Raw genomic sequence first — 20,937 nt, 5'->3', positions numbered from 1 at the left:
AGCTGGGGAAGATGGCCTTGGCTGGATGGCAAAAGACAAGCTGGAACCAACACATGTGACTGCTATTTTGTGAAAATAGAGAATTCTGAAAGTGGAAGGATACAGTGATTGATCATTTGGGGAGCAACCAGGGCTGGGAGTCGGGATGCAAAAGAGAGGACCGGGCACAGCACAGCTCCTGGACAGAGCGCTCAGTGGCCTGGTGCTCCAGGAACACTGTCTGCAGCCTCTGGGTTAAGCCAGCAGAGGTAAAAGAATGCGACAAGCACCCTTCAGGCTGCGAGGTCCAGAGTTGACGGCACCTCTCCCCACCAACTGCCTTGGCATCTTTTCCCAAATCTTTTGGGTCATAGGAGGGTGGGAGGCGATTCCCACCTTCCACACCCAAGAATCAAAAGAAAGTGGATCTGAGTGAGACATGGTAAGAGGCCTCAGGTTTAAATCTTTTTTTTTTTTTTTTTTTTTTTTAGGGCTGCATCCATGGCATACAGAAGTTCCCAGGCTAGGGGCTAAATTGGAGCTGCAGCTGCCAGCCTACACCACAGTCACAGCAACGCCAGATCCTTAACCCCCCGAGCAGGGCCAAGAATTGACGCTGCATCCTCATGGATACTAGTCGAATTTGTTACTGCTGAGCCACAAGGGGAACCCATCATGAGGTCTTTTGATAGAAGAGACCAGGAGCTAATGCAGAAATGGCAGAGAAGTTAGGAGTGGGTGCTCTGCGTTCAGACTGCCAGGGTTCGAGTTCTGATTCCCCTTTGATAGCCTCTGAGATCTGGAGTAAGTTATCTACCTTCTCTGTGCCTCAACTTTCCCATCTTTAAAATGGGGAAAACACAGCACCCACCTCAAAGACATGTTGGAGGATGAAGCAGTAATACACACAAAATGCTTAAACAGTGTGTGGCATGTGTACATGTTGAAAATCTGGAGTGTCACCCAAAGTGCCTTGTCTGTTGTGGACAAGCAGCTCTCTGGAGGGACAGAAATACATGTCCTCCTGGACAGCACGGACAAAGGACAGGTAGGCTCCCAGTTTGGTCAAAGGACACAATAGGCTGCACCCTTCCTTAGCCCACTTTTCTTCTAAGGTCCTCGAAGACAGACCGTCCTTTCTGCCTGTACTTAAGCCAAAGCCCTGTTTGTCTGTCCGTTTACTCAGTGTGGCACTGCTGTGAGAACCAGGCTCCTCCAGGCCTTGCCCTCCTGGACCTGAAGGGGCAGCGGCCCCACAGGGCAGCCTGCTGCTGACCTAACAGGCTTTCCGTGGGCCAACCTCCCCCCTGCTCTGGTCTGGCACTTAGGCTCGGCTGTGGAAAGCCAGAAAATGAGGCTTTCACCAGCCTTCGAGGAGGCTGGGCGGCAGGGACAGCAGACAGAACCATCCTGATCTCAGCAACGCGACAAGAACGCCCCGCCGGCGGCATCCAACCGCCTCTGCCACCAGCACGGAGACGGGTAGGTTTCCTGTTGTGTCAGCCCCATTTCCTTCAGCAACATTATCCTGCAAACAGAGAGCTACTTTGAATAAAGCTCTAAGGTGTCCTGTTTCTGGCCGGGGAGGAGGGGAGGAGGCGAGGAGGCTGAGCACCGCCGATTCCCCAGTTCTCCGGAGAGAAGCATCGCCGCGCCGTGACCTCTCTAGACGGCGCTTCTTCCCTCTCCCGGTCCTGAAAAGCTCTGTTTGAAGACAAGAAACGTGCTGGCTTTCCTTTATGACCTCAGATGGGCAAGTTCTGAATGGCAGCTGGGTCTATTACACGCAGTGTGAGAGGGTTAAACAGGACAGCCTCAACTCTTTATAAACTTTTGCCCTGTGGATATGTACTCATTGGCGGCGGTACAAGACTCGAGCTGTATTACACGCCTTAACGATATGGTTCAACTGTCGGTCAGGCTTGGGCCTGGCCCTGGGCCAGACCGCAATCAATGGGACACAGAACCTCCCCCTTCAGATCATCACGAAGGCTCATATTATCTCCTTTTCGTCGTGCTGGTTAAATTTATGGAGCAGAACCCTGAAGCCGCATTCCTCGGCCTGGGCCGGCCCACGCGGCCCTCCCTCCCTTTGTTCGGTACTGTAAGCCAGCCGTGCTTCGGAGGGCTGCAGGGTTGTTAGTTCAGGCACTGACTGTTTGCTCATGACTGAAATGAAAGGAGTTCAGTGGAAGGGCAGAAGGACAGCCCAAGTGTAAAACCCCATCCCAGCAGGCCCTGGGCCCCTACGTACTGGCCCTGAGCTGCTCCTGAATGGACGGCTGCACGCTATGCTCACAAAAGCAGGCTCTTTGGCCTGCTCTCTGATAAAACGGTGGCGCAGCAGCCAGGCCCTCCTGCGGCGCACCTCGCGGGAAGCTGTGGGCTCTCGGGTACCGGCAGGCACGCTGGCCCCAACGCAGCCAAGAAAGCAAAGGGAGCCATGGTTGGGCAACATCCCCCAGTCTTGCCAGGTCCCATGGGGGATGGGGCTCTGAATACTGCACTGATTAGTACCTGATCATTTTTAACCTTCATACAGAAAAAAGTAAATGTATTTTCAAGTCTTGGCTTCAAGGGGGCTACAGTGCCCTCGCTGAATGTGCGTGTGCGCATGCGCACGTGGAGGGGCGGCGTCCCTAGAGGACTGGGTCTCCCGGAAGCAACAGACCCGCGGAGTCGGCCCGGTTGCTTTTCACTTGCGATCTTCAGTCCCTCTGACTGCTGCACAGAGGGTTAAACAAGCAGCCTGATGGACGGGACTTGACTTTAGTTTTAGAGTTTAACCCACGAGGAGTGTGATCCACGAATGGCTCTCGAGGGCTGCGTGGGCAGCTGGCTCCAAACGATGCCATCCGACGGCTGCAAAGGCGCATCATCCTGGAGCTGAGACCAGGCTCCCCACGGGAGGAGCTGTGAGTCCGTGGTTCACCGCGTACGTCTCGTGTGCCTCGCGGCCCAGCCATGAAACGAAGCTCCTGGGCTGACTTGTGGAAGTCTGGGATGATCACCAGAACTTCTCCAGGCAAGGCCCGAGCACGACGGAGAGGGAGCATGAGGAACAGAGAGAGCAAACCCCAAAGTGAAGACAAGAGGAGAAGGTCCGGTAGGTAAGCCTTTGAGAGGCATCACTGCTGACGTTGTAAGCGCTTTCCTGTCAGTTCAGTCTTGTAAGCCATGTTAGGAACACAAGTCTAAGGCCCAAGCTAGTTTATAAAAATAAAACCAGTACAACCTGCACTAAAGCATTTTCCGATTCTGGGCAGAGGCGGGCTTCTTTGATTGAGTCTTCTGAAGCCAGTGGCCTGTTTCCAATCAGAGCCTGGTTCAATCTGCAGGTGAAAATGGTGCTTCCCGACTCAACGTAGCCACGGTTTCTGAATGGAAACTGTAAATTCCTGCATTTTCCTCAGAAGGCTCCCTTATCCACCGAGTTGATGTTAAAAGATACGGCAATGAATGTCATTCCAAAGTCTCAAGCACCTTTGTGGGGGAAGATAGGAGGTGCCATGGAATGAATGGGCTGTAGAAAATCATCTCTTGCTATGGAGAGTCCCTCTTCTCTATGAATTCTTCTACTGTGTACTATTTGTTCTGGTTTGTTAAAAATGTAGGTTTATAGGAGTTCCCTGGTGGCCTAGTAGTTAAGGATTCGGTGTTGTCACTACCTGTGGCTTGAGTTCAATCCCTGACCCAGGAATTTCTGTATGACTTGGGTGCAGCCAAATGTATGTATGTATAGATTATACACACACACACACACACACATTATAGAGAACCACTAACATCAGGAAAGAAGAGGCAAGAAAAAGCTAGGTAGGCTAATTTAGGAAATCCCCAAGAAAAATGTGTAATCCGTTTAATCTGTCTCTAGTTATTCACATACCAGTGTGGGTTCAATTAAGTCTTTGGTTACAACAATACCTCACATCTCCCAGACAATCTACAGAGTGCTTGCACACACTTATCATAGCTTCCCGGATACTGATAAAGGAGTCCAGTCTCCCCGACGGTCAGTGCATAATAGAAAGGCTCCTGAAGGCTTAGTTTTGGCCCATCGTGAGCCCAGAGGCATCAAGAATCATTGATATGTTAAAAGTTGGAAAACCAGACCTATTCCTGAGAGTGGGACCCTATTACAGGCCAGGACAGACTTTGAGAACTAAGGGACAATGACCTGGATGCCCCCACCTCCTGTTGGATTTTCTCCATCTCAGGGTAACCCTGATGACCATATTCCAGGGACAAAGAAATCCTAAGTGAACCAGGAGTACACGTCCCTTACAAAAAAGGTTGTAGCTGCGACAGCTGATACATTTGCCCAGAACTGGCCATGCTCACTTCTCTCCTATGTTTTCCGGACTGCCTTCTCCATGAGCTACTTGGCATTGCTGTTTCCTCCAGCATTGAGGGCAGGACTAAGAAGGGCTAGTTTGGGAAATAAAAAGGAAACATGGGGGGTTTGGTCTGTTTTTAGGGCTACATGGGCGGCATATGGAAGTTCCCAGGCTAGGGGTCAAATCAGAGCTATAGCCTCTGGCCATAGCCACAGCCACAGCCACAGCCACAGCGACATCAGATCCCAGCTACGTCTGCCACCTACACCACAGCTCACGGCAACGCCAGACCCTTAACCCACAGAGTGAGGCCAGAGATTGAACCTGTGTCCTCATGGATACTAGTCAGATTCGTTTCCACTGAGGCCACGATGGGAACTCCCAGGAAATAGGTTTTGACATGTGCTTTTTCACACCATACACGCCCATTCTTGGTGCAAAATGGCCTGTCAAGGCTTTTTGGTTTTGTTTTGTTTTTAAACCTTGATTTCTTGGCCATCAGCTAGAAGAAACTGGGAACACTCAAGTTCTTCTAAAGTGCCGAGCACGTGGGAAGTGGTCCATTGACAAAGGGTTTTACGGAGGCTGCCCTCGAGTCTTCCCACCCTGTGTGAGCCAGCCTGTCACGTTTAGGGGCCCTTTAGTCTCCCCAGAGGTGAAATGAGAGGGAGGGCTGAGGTAGTGACAGAGCAGACCTGGCCACAGATTTCATGCCTCGGGGGATGAGATGTAACCAATTTAAATGGGGCTATGCCAAGCTGGGCTGGGGCTGGACCAGCAAATGGCTGCTGGGGAGAGTTTAGGTACATGCTGCCTCAGACTCACCGACTGCTTTTTTATTTTTAGAAAACATCAAGCTTTCATATATCTGGCCTGGGCTTTCTTTGTCCCAGTGCCCAGCTTCCTCCTGAGGGTGCAGCCTGGCCCCAGCGGAGCCCCTGGTGCCACTCCTCCAGGGCATTACACCTCAGCCACGCAGACTGACCAGGGCCAGGCTGACCCTCACTCCCTTTGAAGTGGGAAGATGGAGCTGAGGGGGGGGATGGAAAGCCATCTGCAGGAGGCCACAAAGCAAAGCAGTGTCAGAGGTGGAATCAGGGTTCTGGTCTCATAGCTGATAATCCAGTACCCAAAGGGAACATACAGATAGGTTATTTTGATCACAGAGGCTCGTGTCAAAGAGGAACTGATCCTACACGGATGGAGCAAAAGAATGCGAGCTGCTATCCCTTCAACACAATAAATCAGAAAGATGTGCCGGGCAACTCTGTCAGCTCCACCAGGGCACTTTGGGAATAAAAATAAAACCCCATGAATCCTATCTCCAAACATAAAGAAAAGAAAAAAAAGACCCATGGTATAAATAAAAGTGTCTTGAAAACTAAAAAGTGTCTTCGATTAAAGGATCTTAAAAATCTGTCACTAGAGCACTTTTTATTTATCACATGGTCAGCGTAGGTCTAAGTTCCAAATGCACAGCCCAGCCTGGGTAACCTCCCTCACCCAGCAACACCCAGAATTTCCTAAAGGAGCTAAATTTCTGGAAATAGGACAGATGGGAAGATGAGTTTTTAAATGAATTACAAAATGAACATTTACAACCTAGAGAAAACTCATTTCCAAGAAGACTTAAAGCTTTATAATAGCCAAAGTTCTCTCCTAATTTCCTTATGCGGAAACCATGAAATAAAGGGTGCACGTTGAGAACAATGTTTCAAAGAGCTCATCACACCGAGCTAGAAATGAACAAAGGCGTTTTTCCTTTCAAACTCTACCCTGAACCCAAGAGCATTTTTTTAAAGCAGACCCCATGGGACCAGGGATGGGGACTGGGACCTACATGATAACACTGTTGCGAAACCTGTCCTCGCGGGAGTCAGACAGATAAGCCCTCGGCAGTTCCAAAAGCCCCACTGAAGGGGGATCTGATTCCACAATTCAAAACCCTTCAACAATACTAAACAGTGGACTGTCATGCGTCTGGAAAATATAACCATTTTTGAAGAATGCTTTCCAAACCACGTAATGCTTTTAAAGCTGTTTATCAAAAGAGCTGGATGAGCAAGAGTGGCCTGAAACAGTGTGTCAGCTGCTACAGGGTCGCATGCCCCATCCGAATTTCCGTAAGCGCTCCATCATTCTCGGCTGTCCGGCCTCTGGCAGACAACAGATGCCAATGTTTGCAGGCATTCGCTACATAACTTTTACCCGACAAGCCTGGCTCCGGGACAGATTTCCATGTCATGTGGGGCTTTTGGCTGAACTCTGCTCGAACCCAGAGGCATATCATTTACAGCAGACACTAACAATAGTTTGGGATCACCTGCTCTTCACAAGCGGGTTCAGAGCAAGTTCGTGGCCTCCACACACCTTTTCCAGTGAGGTTCTCATCCACAAAGCCTGAGCGCCCAGGTGGGTTCCTCCACCCAGAATCCCAACCATGTGACTAGCACAGGTTTGGAGGCCTGAATTTAACTGGCTATTTTGGTGCAAAGAAAGAGAATGAATGGGAAAGACAAAAGCCCGACAAAGCACATGAACTCCCCGTCCTGGCACGACCGCAAGGGGTCGGCAAGTTTTCACAGAAAAGGGTAAAAGTAAGAGGTAAAGATAGAATCCCCGCTTCGCTCATGCTCAGCGCCCCATGTTCAGAGAGAACACCGACACAAATGTCATGTCGGGGGCCCTGATTACACACCACATGTCATGCCAAGGGCTTTATACACATTATGTCATCGAATCCGTGGAACCCCCCCCCCCCCACTAAGGTGGGCATTATTATTCCTGTTCCACACGAGTCAAAGGAATCTCACCTCGGAGACAGCAGGGGGAAGGACATGCTCCAGGCCATAGCTAAGAAATAGCAGCGAGATGACTCAAGCCCGGGGCCTGCCCTCTGACCTCGCATTGCAGACATGGGAAGCAGGCAGTGCTGTGGGAGCCCCTTCTTGGTCCCTGCGAATGCTTGCTTTCTTTTTGCCCTGGCTACCGCCAGGCTCCTTCCTGTTTCTTCTCCAGAACTGGGGAAGACCGGTGATTTTATGTTCTTTCCACGTCTTTCTGAAGCAAGCGCTTCCCTTTGAAGAAGGACCTCTTGCCCTTGGAGTGTCAAGATAAGAAAACTTTCAGCAACTTCCCTTGGAAACTACAAAACACCCATCAGCACCCAGGATCTAAGTACAGTTGCTCACCAGCTGCCGGCCCCTCTGAATAGCTTTTATGGTTCAATGAGGGGTGGTGACAGGGACATGTCACTACCGTGGGGTGTGCTATTTCTTTCATGTTCCTGGCATCTGACAAGAGCCTTCCACAACCTGTTTCTTTACAACACACAGAATGAGCGATTAAAGACTGGTACCAGACTTAAAGCTGGGGTTGGGACCAGCAACTACCTCTCTCCAGATGCATTCTCAATCTTCCCGGGAAAGAAGGGCCACTGACCACCTAAGCGGATGCCATTCAAAAGTTGTCCTGATGATTAAATGAGATAATGCGGGTAAAGAACACAGAACATCGTAAACACTCAGAGTAAAGGTTTAAAAATGTTCACAATGATGTTATTATTTATGAACGCCATCAAACCGAAAAGAATCTTTTAGCAGAAACAACGTATGTGGATTTCAGTAGAGCCACATTAATTCAGAGCTACTGGTTGGATGTGGAGGAGAAAAGACATCAAGAAAAGATGAATGAATTAGTGAAAAATCTAAATTATAGGACTTCTGATTAAACATGACAGATTGAGTCCAGAGACCCCTCTAAAGCGAAAGCAAAGGGATATAAATGGCACGGATCCAACAGGATAAAGAGAAGGTGTCAACAATATTTCAGAAGCTGAAGAGCAGATGGACAAGCGGTGCTGAGATGTAAGCCTGAGGGAGTAGCAGCCGCAAAACAGTGAGCCAATGAGCGTGTTAACCCGAAAGAAGGAGGCACCGAGGCGCTGGGAAGGCCTGGGGCATCAGGGAGGACCAGGGAGGCAAGCGGTGAGCTGGTGAAAGCAGCAGGACTGGCTGAAAGTCTGTAGAAGAAGCAGTGAGACTTGAGGTTCCTCTCCCCCTACCCCCGCAGTCTGCCCTCCAGCAGAAGACAAGCATCAACAGGGTCCCCAGAGAGAGCCCCCCTCTCTCCCCCCAACCCTGTGTGCTGATTGGTACCTCAGTTTTAAATAGGAGGAGAATGGACAGTCAAGAAGCACCAGATATCTCGGAACTGTCTCTATGCAGCAAAGAAAAAGACCAAAAAAACTAACGGGAGAGGACGAGGGTGCTAGCTCCGCAGAGAAACTAGAGGGCAGGGGGCATCTAGGGATAACTTTCCAAAGGAAAAGATGTAACAGATCAATTACTAAACACATGTTTTTGCTACACCCACAGCACGTGGACATTCCTGGAGCAGGAATTGAACCTGAGACCCGAGTCACTGCAGTGACAACACCAGATCCTTAACTTGCTGAGCCACAAGAGAACTCCATCAAATACATTTTAAAACACCTATAGAAGAGGGTATGGGAGTTCCCACTGTGGCGCAGCAGAAATGAATCTGACTAGGAACCATGAGGTTGCAGGTTTGATCCCTGGCCTTGATCAGTGGATTAAGGATTCGGTGTTGCTGTGAGCAGTGGTGTGGGTCGCAGATGAGGCTAGGGTCTGACATTGCTGTGGCTGTGGTGTAGGCCGGCAGCTATAGCTCCAATTCGACCCCTAGCCTGGGAATCTCCATATGTCATGAGTGTGGCCCTAAAAAGCAAAAAAAAAAAAAAAAAAAAAAAAGCAAAAAGAAGAGTGTATGGATGTATCAGTAACAGGCAGAGGAAAAATCTTTTTTTTTTTTTTTTTTAAAGTGGTTACTGATTCCAGGGAGAAAAAACAAACTAGAAAGTTAAACCAAAAAGGAAACATAGTCAGAGTAACCCTATGTGGCTTCTCTGTGAATGCCACTTACGTAGTCACAATACTGCGAAAAAACAGAATCCTGATCTACCTGAAAAGGATGATATAACCACAGTACATTGAAAAGTGGGGCAGGGGTGTATATAGAGCAATAGGAAGTCAAATGTTGTCAAGAAATAGCACTATCCTCATTTTTTCCCCCTGTTTAGGAACATGGAGATAAATGCCTCCAAACCGAAGAAACAGCCAAGGTGCTGAAGGCGGTTGCCTCTAGGGGCCCAGGAATCAGAGGTAGGAAACAGGGCCACTGGCAGTTGGTTTTTTATTTCAGACACACAAGTTTTCGACTTCTAAAAGTGTGTCTGTCTATGGATTTACTTTGATAAAATAAAATTTAGAAAAGATTAAAAATGGGTACAGGGGAGTTTCCGTCGTGGCGCAGCGGTTAACGAATCCCACTAGGAACCATGAGGTTGCGGGTTCGGTCCCTGCCCTTGCTCAGTGGGTTAACGATCCGGCATGGCCGTGAGCTGTGGTGTAGGTTGCAGACACGGCTCGGATCCCGCGTTGCTGTGGCTCTGGCGTAGGCTGGCGGCTATAGCTCCGATTCGACCCCTACCTAGCCTGGGAACCTCCATATGCCGTGAGAGCGGCCCAAAGAAATAGCAAAAAGACAAAAAAAAAAAAAAGACAAAAAAAATGGGTACAGGGAGAACATTATGGTCAAAATGATTTTTTAAAAACACTGTTCTTATTAATTGTAGAAACGAAAGAATATTTGGTAAATATGTAAACAGTGAGAGAACAACTGAAAAATCAAGAGGTCATTAGCCAGTTGTAAACAACTGGTCAAACAGCAATGATTTGTTTTGAAAGGGCTGTGGGGGACCTAATAATGTGGAAAAAATGCCTGTAAGTACCAAATAGACACCAATCAAGACACACATACAATATACACCACCATACAAACGGAATTTTGTTGCTTTCAGGAACAAATAGCAAGTCAAAGCACTAATAAAGGGCTACTTCAAGAAAGGTATAGGGAACTTGCTTTAATGAACGGATAAGACTAACTTAAGAATATTAACCACTAACAGCCTGATGATTCTCAGAAATCTAGAAGAGTCTTCAAAGCAGTCTGTCCTCTAGTACTTAAATCTTCTCCGTACCGGATACCTATTATATGCCTGGAATACAGTAGGCAGTCAATACTTCACCGCTTGATGAATTTCTACTGTCAGTTCACCTCCGTATGAACCACTGAGCTCACCAAGCAATCGGGTCAGAATATCACGAGTTCAAAACTGGCTCCGCTGAATTAGTGGGGCCTCTCAATAGCGCAAACAAAACATCAAAACTCTGAGGTTCGCATCTTTTCAGTAAGGATATGAAAGCGTTCATCCATGGTAGTTTGGCCTCTGATGCCTTGGGAAGTGGGCAGGTGCCAGTCTTACTACCCTCACTGTGCTGCTGGGGATGCTCAGTACAATCTGCGGACCAAGGAGCCCTGTCCTCTGTCCAGGCCGGAGGTACTCAGTGAGGTCACACTGGATTCAACCAGCCCCAACCCACCAGGGTGAGCCAGGACTCCTGTGACCTGTACCCCTCATCATGAGATGAGAAGTTTCGCTCCGACTCTGCTTTGAAGTTTTCAGCGGCCCCTGGGATTTTATGATACAGCTTGGGTCACCCCGGCCATTATCTATGTTTGAAGTATGTTTGGGGAAAATCGACGAGGAGCTGTCTCTGGTGTTAACAAAGAACAACTGCCCCATAAAAACCACTTTCCACAAGGAGTTCAAAGGAGCTTATCCAAATAGTCAGGCTTTATCCTGCTCCACCTAATTTGCTAGGGTGAAAAACGGAGGTTTTGCCAAGTCAACTCTGACAGAGATACACCTTCTCGATTTCCTGCGAGCGCTCACTCAGGGCACTGCTGCCACAACCAGGTGGCCTTTGGACAAGATGGACCTTTTGCGCTTTGAAGTAATCTGCTGTGCACTCACCTGCTGCTGAAGTGAAAATTTATTGGGATGGTAGGTTAAGGTGAAGGATTAAATTAGGTAAATGATTGTGAGAGGTCTTTCTGATGCGTGATAAAATCTCTCCAATTGTTACTTCAAGAAACCCAGTAAAAGTTGGGAGCAAACCAGGAGGGCTGACAACTGTTGGCAGAAAGCCAAAGTGAAGCATCACATGACAGCGGCTCCTACAGTTGAATCCACATTAATCCACCAATGCCGATATGTGCCATTTATCAGCCGGGTGAGAGATCATCACCAGAGCTCCAAACAGTACAGCCTGTCGGGGAAATGAACCAGGGACAGGTATTTGTTGGCCAGTGGCATATTCATGGGGTCACAGAAGGTGCAAAGAGTGGCATTGTTTTACATCTTTGAAAAATCTCTTTAAGTCTTACTTAATAGAAAACAGCTGCATTCTCTTATCTGCTTCCACACCCCATCTGTTGCAATATCACATATTGTATAGTTTCTAGAAAACTCTGCTGTGCATTCATCAGAGAATATTATTATAAAAATACTTGTTTATCTATCTATGAATGAATGAATATATAAATATATAAAAATAGGTTTGACCTTACAGATCTCTGAAAGGTTTAGGGGTTCCTCAGGGGTCCTTAGATCATATCTTGAGAGACTCCATTCTAAAAGGATCCATATGTATAAATTTTGTGCTAATTAGAAATAAGCTTCCTCTATGAATTACAGTAAATCCACTAAGGATATAGATTGGTAACACTGTTAACCTGATTTGAGTTCTATAAGCCCAATCAATATAAAACATTTTTTCTAGGGTCAACTGTGATTAAAATGTTTTCCTAACTCAATCTCGTTTCCCCTCCCTTTGACAAATTAGTGAGAAACTTAGCAAAAGTCTGTCTTTGAGAGGCAGTCTGGCAAAAGAATACGAAATACAGGTACAGGGGCCAAGAGAGTCAGGCTGGATTACACTCACACCTACATTTTTCTCCACCGAAGATTACAAGGCTTTACTTGTATCTTTGTTTTGGTTTTTTCTTTTTTCTTTTTTTTGGTTGTGCCCACAGCGTGTGAAAGTTCCCAGGCCAGGGACTGAACCTGCACACACACGGCAGTGACCCCAGGTGCTTCAGTGACAATGCCGGATCCTTAACTGGCTGCACCACAAGGGAACTCCACAACGCTTTATTTGAAAAACAATGCTACGGCCTTCTGCTGTCTGGCTCTCCGCTAGCCCCCTGGCCTCTGTGTAGCGCAGAATCCTCTTACTGTCAAAGCGCTCCAGGAGCCAGGGATATGAACGGAAACCTGGACCCTCTCTTTAAGGGAGACCCCAATTTCATCCTGAGCAAAGAGGAAGATTTTATAAGGGAAAACCACGACAGACATAGGGTTGCCATCAAGACCCACTGCCTCTGTAGAGGAATTCTACCAACAGTAAGTGGCTTTTCGTTCTTCTCTAATACACATTTTTCTCAGGGAGCAATATTCTTCTGTTTCTTCTGAAGTTCAAAGCAAAAATCTCAAATGCATATTTTACATAGGTAAGATTGGGTGCCATTCCAGAGTTTTAAAAATCAAGTCACTGAACAAGGAAGGAGTGACTACATGTTCAAGGGCTAGACGCTTTCATTTTTAAGTGGAAGAAACCAAAGTCAGAAAACCATCACAATTTCCAGTCTATTGTCTTCAAGCCAAGACCTACTAGTTGAGATACCAGGATGGTATACTAAAAATGTACATGCCTGAATTCAATTTATTTTTACTTTTGGAAGCAGGATAGTGCTGTTTTCATAAAGCCAGCCATGTCTGCAAGCCAAAAATGGCAAAAAATAGACGTTCTCCTTTCTAGAAACGATTATAATGTACCATGACCAAAAAAGTGGTTTTTTCCCTAACAGATAATCTTGCATACAAATGAGTCATGGGATTTCAGAAATGGAAAGGCTTTTCTCAAATATGTGTGTGCAGGAACACACACACACACGCTTTTTTTTTTTTTTCCCATCCACAGATTTGAGCTTTCCATAAGTTATAATGAGCAATGCATCGTCTGGAGCCTTTGAGTGAAAGGGGAGCACAGTGTTTAGGGTTCAGCAAGAGGGAAGAAGTCTGTCTTACTAAATAAGCTTTCTGTGCTTGTGTTCCTGTGACAGGAATTTTAACTTAAAAGGCAGGAAGGATTGTTAAGATGTTTCTTAAAAATACCGTATCCTGTAACTTCATCAGCTTAACATCAGGCCCGAGTGAGGCACTGAACCCCATTAACACAGCTCTGAGCGCTGCTGTGGCTTCTGGGTTTGCCAGGAGGAGCGGGGGAAAGGGTCCATCTGCCTTCCAGTGTTCTTGGGAAGGGCCTGGTGTGGCGAGATCAGGAGAACACGGGGCCCTCACCTCGCGCACACCCAGGGGGGAGGAGAGGACAAAGGGGCTCCCCTAGAGCCACGGTGCCCCCTTTGGACAACAGGACAGATACAAACAGTCCCTTCCCTTCAGTCGGATGCAAAACTCATTTTTCAGTTTCACTGAAATCGAATTCCTTCTCGTGATAAAAGTGACATGTCACCTCATGCACTGGCTGCCCCCAGCAGCAGATGGCGACCAAGCCGATAGACAGATGCACCCCAAGATGAGAAACAGAGCCTCGGGGTCGAACCTGTGCTAGGCTCTTGCTTTTCACCCAGACCAATAACTGTGTCTTTATAGCAGTGCTACGAGGGTCTATGGAACTCATCTAGAAGGGTATCCTGTACTTCTTAAATGAGCAAGAGGCAGTGGCTATGGGATGACCTGGTATATCTTTCTGAATGGATAATTTTATTGGGCGCCAATGAGAAATAGTACCTTATTAAAACCAACATGGGATAAACTGTAAAATTCACTTATAGCTTTAAGATAAAAGAGACACTTTCCAAGAGATGATGAACTTGATTGGCCTCCAGCTATGTGGGGTATCAGTCCACCCTCCTCTGCCTTAGAGGGAACACTGGTGGAAAAAATTGAGAGCACTGTACATCATAACAAACGTGAATTTTTATTAGTTATTTTACTTTTGGAAGTTCCCTATAGGCTTGACTCAAACCAATTCTGCTTGATGTGGTACATGTAATACCAAGAAGAGCAAATAAATGGCTGCTTTCAGAGCAGAACAGTTAGCAGCAGGGTTGCCGGACTAAGAGCAGGGGATGCCTTTCCTAAATCCCTTTGCTGACTTCCTTCTCACCTGTCCAGCCTGACAGCGTTCAGGCTCTGATGACCCATAGGGGTCTTAACCCTTTTATCTTGGGTAAGATGCAAACAGGGTAACAAAAAGGGCTTTTCCTTAAAAAAAACAAAAAAAAAACACTTCATTTTCACATCTATGAGGCCATTAGTGGAAAGTCTCCATTAATTTCCAACAAATTTTTGGTGGCATCTTGGGAGTGTTTTCATTGAAGAAATCGAATATGCTCACCATCAGTCTTTTCTGTGAGAGCAACCAAAAGGTTACTCCATAGCTCTCAGAGCAACGGGGATTGACGTCTACGTGCACCGTACAAGGGTCCTGGGATTCCAGAACATTCTCAGAGTCTGATGGCTCTGTTCGTAAAGACAGATCTGTCCTTTTCCTTCAGAGTCCCCCTTCCTCCTTATCTAACTTAAATAATGAGATAAGCTCCAACACTCCTGAGCTTTGCTAAATTAGTTTAAATATTTCAAGTCCTGCCAACTCCCACTTCTCCCCTCCTCTTTTGGGTCTTGACGAAAAAGGTGAAGAAGTATTTTGGAGGAAACCTCAGGGTCTCGGCTTCATAAATCCTCATCTACTACTTCCTTGAAATGGCACATGACCCACAGTCCACCGTGCAGGGTATTAAGAGAAATAAACAAGCAAATACACAGCTCAGGGTCAGGCCCTCCTCTCTTTTCCACGGTGTTGGTGCCTCCTATTGTGAAATGGCTGCTCCTGGATCTCTGCAGCTTCTGAACGAAGTATCATTTCAAAGACTCCCAGCAAATAGCACCACACCAGCTGAGAATGGGACGTGCAGGCCGACGGCTGCCCTGCTCTGGCCAGGTCTCGTCAAGGGCGGCGGGCTTTTCTACATGGCTTCAGTGGCACTGCGAGTGTGGCTGTGTCTGTGCCATTTTCATAAACTTTCCTTGGGAACAGACAAATGTGGCTTGATACACGTAGACGAGAAGATGCAACCTGAGCCAGCAGAACGTTGCCTTGGAAAAGGCTTCCTACTTCAGTTCCAAACCACACATACTTGCACGGTTAACAAATGCAGCAGGGGATATTGGTCCCAGCATTCATGCTGAGGCCAAAGGCTCTGCTGTCCTCCGCCCTCGCCTCTCCCCCACCCCCACCTGCCTGCCCGAGGACTGTTAGATGGCGTGGAAATTTCGGGGAAAAGCTAGGTGGCTGTCTTTCTGGAACGCCTGCACACTCCAACAGGGAGAGGAACCTGGAAGTATTTTAATCGAATAGAACTCAAGTTGGGGGGGGGAACTCCCTATAAATAAAATCATGTTCAAATAAACACAGAAAGGAGCCAATATTTCCTGTAAGGACACTTTTCAGAGGGATTACTGGAAGGAATAGTCTTTCACAGTTTTATGGCTCACTTTGCTATCATCTGCTTAAAATTTGGGTCATTTAAAACATAGATGCTAAGATCTAAGCCTTCACTTGGATGAAATATCACAAAGGAAGCAGAAAGTCTCATTCCAAGAGCAGACTTGGAGGCTGAGCCCTGGGACTCCTGGGTTCTATCCCTGGCTCAGTCCCTAGGCTCAGGTCAGCCCTCGGTCAGAATCTCACTTCTAATCCCTTCAAATCATTTGTTAGTCCCTGTTGTCTAAACAGTGGGGAAAAACCCTGAGTAACACCCCTGGATCCTGTTCAATCAACTGGGATGGTTGGAGATGGTTAGAACTCACTTCCAAGAAATCAGGGTGATTTATCCCTAGGTAGAACCAGTACGTTTCTAAGAGATCACAGTGTCATCAGAACAAACCCTGAAGGCACTGAAACATTTTTCCACCTGCAAAACTCTTTGTGCTCCTCTAATGTGACTTTCAAAAGTAATATCACCCAGCATGTTATAGTTCTTTATAGTTTCCATATTAAAAGAGCTCTGGTTGGGCTTTTTTTTTGTCTTTTTGCCTTTTCTAGGGCCGTTCCTGTGGCATATGGAGGTTCCCAGGCTAGGGGTCTAATCGGAGCTGTAGCCACCAGCCTACACCACAGCCACAGAAATGCGGGATCTGAGCTGCATCCTCGACCTACACCACAGCTCACGGCAACGCCGGATCCTTAACCCACTGAGCAAGGCCAGGGGTCAAACCTGCAACCTTATGGTTCTTAGATTTGTTAACCACTGTGCCACGATGGGAACTCCTGGTTGGGCTTTAAATATCTCAGAAATAGAATAAATAAACAGGTATATTTATCCCCAGTTTATAGAGAAAAAACTGAGGTTTCTTGCAGCTAGGAGGCTTGACCAAGGGCCCCAAGCTAATAAGCAAGAGGGCTGGGACCCAGTGCTACTGTTCTCCAGGTCAAGTGTTCTTTTTTCTCTAATGCATGATGCCTCATTAATAACCCTACTTTTGGACCTAGATGAATGGACTACGGGAAATCGGTTAAAGAGTTTCAGAAGACTCTGTAATGCCTTTCAGTGCAAGGCTAAAGGGCCAGATTTCTTAGAGGCCCTCAGTTAGCCTGCGTCTAGCACGTGCTAACTGCGGTCATGGCTTCCCCCTTCCGGCTCCTCCAGGAACAGAGAGGAGAGGCGGCAGTTTATCTTCCCTGCCTTTGAGCTTCCATGTCCGCAGGTCCATGGCTACCTGGCTGCTCCTCATTCATCACTATGGCTTTGTTTCTAGGAGGAGTGAGTGGAAGATAGCAGTTCTAGCAAATTCAGTTAGACGGCCTGATGGCTGTTTGCTCTGAGGCGAGCTGCAGAGCTGCTTTGTCCCCCTTTGCCTGGAACGTGATTCTTTCTTCCTTCACCCGGCCAACTGGTACTTATACCTCAGGTTTCATCTCAAACATCACTTCCCTAGAAAAGGCTTTCTTGACCCCAATGACCAGACGTTAGCAAACCTCCTTCAACTCCTCACCTTTTGCAGTCCTAGAGTCTCACAGCACTTTGTAAATCTCCCGTGTCATTTATCACAGTTTTAGCAAATAATTATTCATGTGATTGCTGGCTTTATGTCTGCTGCTTCTCAACTGGAAGTTATTTAAGACCAGGGACAGCCTTGCTTTCTGCTATATTCCCAGCCCCGAGTTCTTAGGCAATTTCCCATCGATATTTACCAACTGAAAATGAAAGTGTGATGGATATACACTGGCTGACACCAAAAAGAACCTTCTGTGGCAAAGCTGGACAACTGGCAAAAATGACAATAACACCTTTCTTTTGGCAGCAACCATTCTGTGCCATTCTTGTGGCTCTTAAGAACCCAAACAAAGCTTTATCAAGACTTCCAAACTGACTTTGTATAAAATGCAAGTGATTGCCTTCTGCTCAACATCATTTAAGTTTGCAGCACAAAATAATAATATTTAATATTTCTAAAACTTAACTGGTATACCTCAACCCCCTTAGGAAACAAATCACTCAGCTCCTTGACCACTTTGGGGTTTTAAGGATAAGGATGGATCTTCTGGAGTCTCTTCGGGGCCTGGATTTGCTCATGCCTCATTAGGGTCCTACTGTCCTGACCAAATACTAGAGGTGGACTTCTTGAGCTTTGAGCAGACGTGGAAAAATTAACTGGAAATACTTCTGAAGCCTCACTACTGATCCTCTCCCCAGCTTCATAAATGCTTCACAATATACGCGAGCCCTGTTTCAGTTCTGCGTCTGAGAATAGAATGTAGCTTAACTAAAGTAAACTCTACAGACCCTTTTTTTTTTAAAAGCAGCTGCTTCCAGATGGAAGACATTCTGGCAGAACATATTACGTGGTCCCAGTCTACAATCCTAAGCATTTCCCCTACTGCAGCAATGTGTTACCAGGAAGGTTTCCTGGTGACAGAAAATGGATTCATTTTAATTGGGGACAACTTTGCTTCAAATTCTATCTGCAGGAGCGACAGGGTGTGGATGGCCCAGGCCCGAGGCATTTGAAAAAGGCTCACTAACTCACTCAGGGAATATCTATTCACCAGGCAGCAGCAAAATCCTTCTGGGCTTAAGTGGAGTCCAGCTTGGCCGGGGACTGTAACATTCACTATGCCCTTTGTTGATGAGATCCCCAATTAGTCACTCGGAAAAAGGGAGGCTAAAATAGGCCACTAACACAAATAGCAAAGTTAAAATAGCCGGACTCTATGGGATTTGGAGCCACATGGGCTGTCGCTGATCTCCTGTCTCAGCTGGTATCCAGGCAAGACAGCATCCCACGGAAGAACTGCCAGCGTCCTTGGGGAGTTTCTGGCCCTTTCAGATGGAGGGAGAACCAAGAAGGGACAGACCCGCGTGGTGAACCGCAACTGTGGGGATTCCAGAGCTGTGTGGGCAAGACACAGCCCATGGCCTGGGAGTTTCTTAATGGGCGCATGAGGGTCTAGCTGGTTTGGTGAACAGGGGAGGTCTGTAAGGGTGCAATCAGAATTCAGACTCCTCTGATGAAGAAAAATGACATCACGCACACGTATATCCAGTATATGCAGATACAGATAGACAGATACAGATTTATCTAAGTATAGATCTGGAAACATTTACGCCAGATTTTTCATGTATTTACATTAGGCAGGTCAGGTTACATGAATTAAAACTTTTAAAAATCCCATCATTAAGTCAGACAGTGTGTGATTAAACACATCAGTATGGATTAGGCGAGGCAGCAGACCTGGGGCTGGAAACTGCAAAAGCCACTCCCCACCCCACGACCACTGACCTGGGGCCACTAAGTGTGGCTGTGTCTCTCACCGCCTGGGCTGTTTCTGATGCAAAATCCAGGGCGCCCGCTACTGGCTTGGTTACAGTGCCAACAAGCCCTTTCCCAAGGCCAGATATGAAACCGCTGACACCCCCTTCTGTTTTCACACCTTCCACGGTCGAGGTGATAACACTGGTCAGTCCACCAATGATACCTAGCAAAAAAGACAAGGGCCACTGTAACCTGGCCAAGGACAAAAGCAAAAGCATGTAAAGCCAAACCCCTCAATTCCAAGCACCCAGCAAGGTAAACTTAGGGGCAGAACGGCCCTCTCTTGATAGGCCACAGGCGGGCCAACTCAAGATAGGGAGGTGTGCAGATGTGCCCACTGAGTTTAGAGTTAGAGAATGGACAGTACAAATGAGTCAGAAGTAAAGTGTTCTGGACAGCTAAGAGGTTCACAGTGGCTACTTTTTAATTCCAGAGCTTGAACAGCATATGGGCAATCAGGAGAGGGTGCGGATGTAGGATTAAATCAACAGACTGGCAAAGAGGGCCCTTGGGGAAAGCTGGGATCCTATAAAATATAAGGCAGGGAGATAATTAAATATAAATCGTCAGTTTTCAAGGAATACTGTGTGAGTGGCCACCACCACCAAATGCCTGAGATGGAGTAGAAGCTACTGCCCATTTTGCTAAGACAGGTGCAGGCAACTGGAGTGAAGGGTGCTGCCCTGACGAAGGGTTCACGCCAAGCTGCCAGAGCCAGCCGGGACCCTCGATGGATCGGTCCAAAGGACTAGACTAGGTCAAGAAGACATTCCCTTTTGAGAGTTGACAGCAATGACCTTAGAGAGCCTCGAAGCGGCCAGAAATGGGCAGAGGCTGGAGAGGACACAGGCGCTGCACAGAAGATGCATTTCCAGGATTTGTGCCAGGGACACTCACAGGATGTTTACCCTTTGCCGGTGGGGGGAGGAGGACGCTCTCTAGACTCTTCAGCTCTAGTGAGACAAATTGGTAAAGGAAATTCCTTGGGCGAGAATGCACTAACAAGTCACAGCATTTCTTTTGGATTCTGGGTCCATTTGCTCCAGTGAGGCGACACGCCTTTCCCAAACTTTTGGACAAAGTTGATGATAGAGACAGAATGTAACTGAACCCGGGGCCAGCAGGGCCTACAGAGAGAACGAAGCCTGACTCCCAATCTTTAAACCAGAGGGATTGAACCGATTCTGGTTGTTATCTTTTAAGGGGTTTTTTTTCATCCTGAAGGAAGGATCTCACTCTAGGCTGCTGCTTTCGTATAACCCAGAGCCCAGGGGTCCTCCCTGGATGATGCCACGGGTTCCTGGTCTTAGGAACCTGGAGGTGTTGCACATATCATCTGGGAGATTCTTGGTTGGAAGAGGGTTTGCAACCTCAAACCCGTCACCCATTTTCCCTGCACCCTGGTACGTCCATCTAAAAAGTGAGGATGGCCGGGCTTTCTCTGCACCATGAGGGTGTGGGACAGATAAAGGCAATTACACGTAGCAAAGCACTTTAAAAGTCATTCAAAGTCAGTCCTCTATTAGTCTGACGCATATCATTACAGTTACTAGGAAGAATGATTAAATTGTTATTCCAGATGACTGTGCAACAATCAACTTTTCAAGTCCATAAACAGATTAATTTCAGCTAAATTTTACTTGTAGCTCAATGTCTCCGTGCTTTCTGGTTGGGCAGGCTTAGGAAAAGCAGAGGCACTTTGATCCAAACCTCACCATTAGGAAATTTGATAAACAAAAACTCTGTCCTAAGCATGAAGAAAAAAAAAATGATTTTTTTATTATGTACATTCCTTCT

The 20,937-nt window shown here is 47.1% G+C and overlaps 1 protein-coding gene across 5 annotated transcripts in view; it reads right to left on the bottom strand.

The window, feature by feature from the left end:
* Positions 1 to 20,937, bottom strand: part of VPS13D (vacuolar protein sorting 13 homolog D) — a 255,497-nt gene that overhangs the window by 31,383 nt on the left and 203,177 nt on the right. For all 5 annotated transcript variants that reach the window (XM_047791889.1, XM_047791884.1, XM_047791885.1 and 2 more), the window contains one exon: positions 19,108 to 19,303. In XM_047791889.1, the coding sequence (XP_047647845.1) occupies positions 19,108 to 19,303 (196 nt within the window). The remainder of the gene's footprint in view (positions 1 to 19,107; positions 19,304 to 20,937) is intronic.

The sequence above is a fragment of the Phacochoerus africanus genome, chromosome 8, assembly GCF_016906955.1.
Source record: "Phacochoerus africanus isolate WHEZ1 chromosome 8, ROS_Pafr_v1, whole genome shotgun sequence".
In the NCBI taxonomy this organism is placed as follows: domain Eukaryota; kingdom Metazoa; phylum Chordata; class Mammalia; order Artiodactyla; family Suidae; genus Phacochoerus; species Phacochoerus africanus.
Note: the sequence above shows the minus strand (reverse complement) of the source record. Positions and strands in the feature narration are given on the sequence as shown.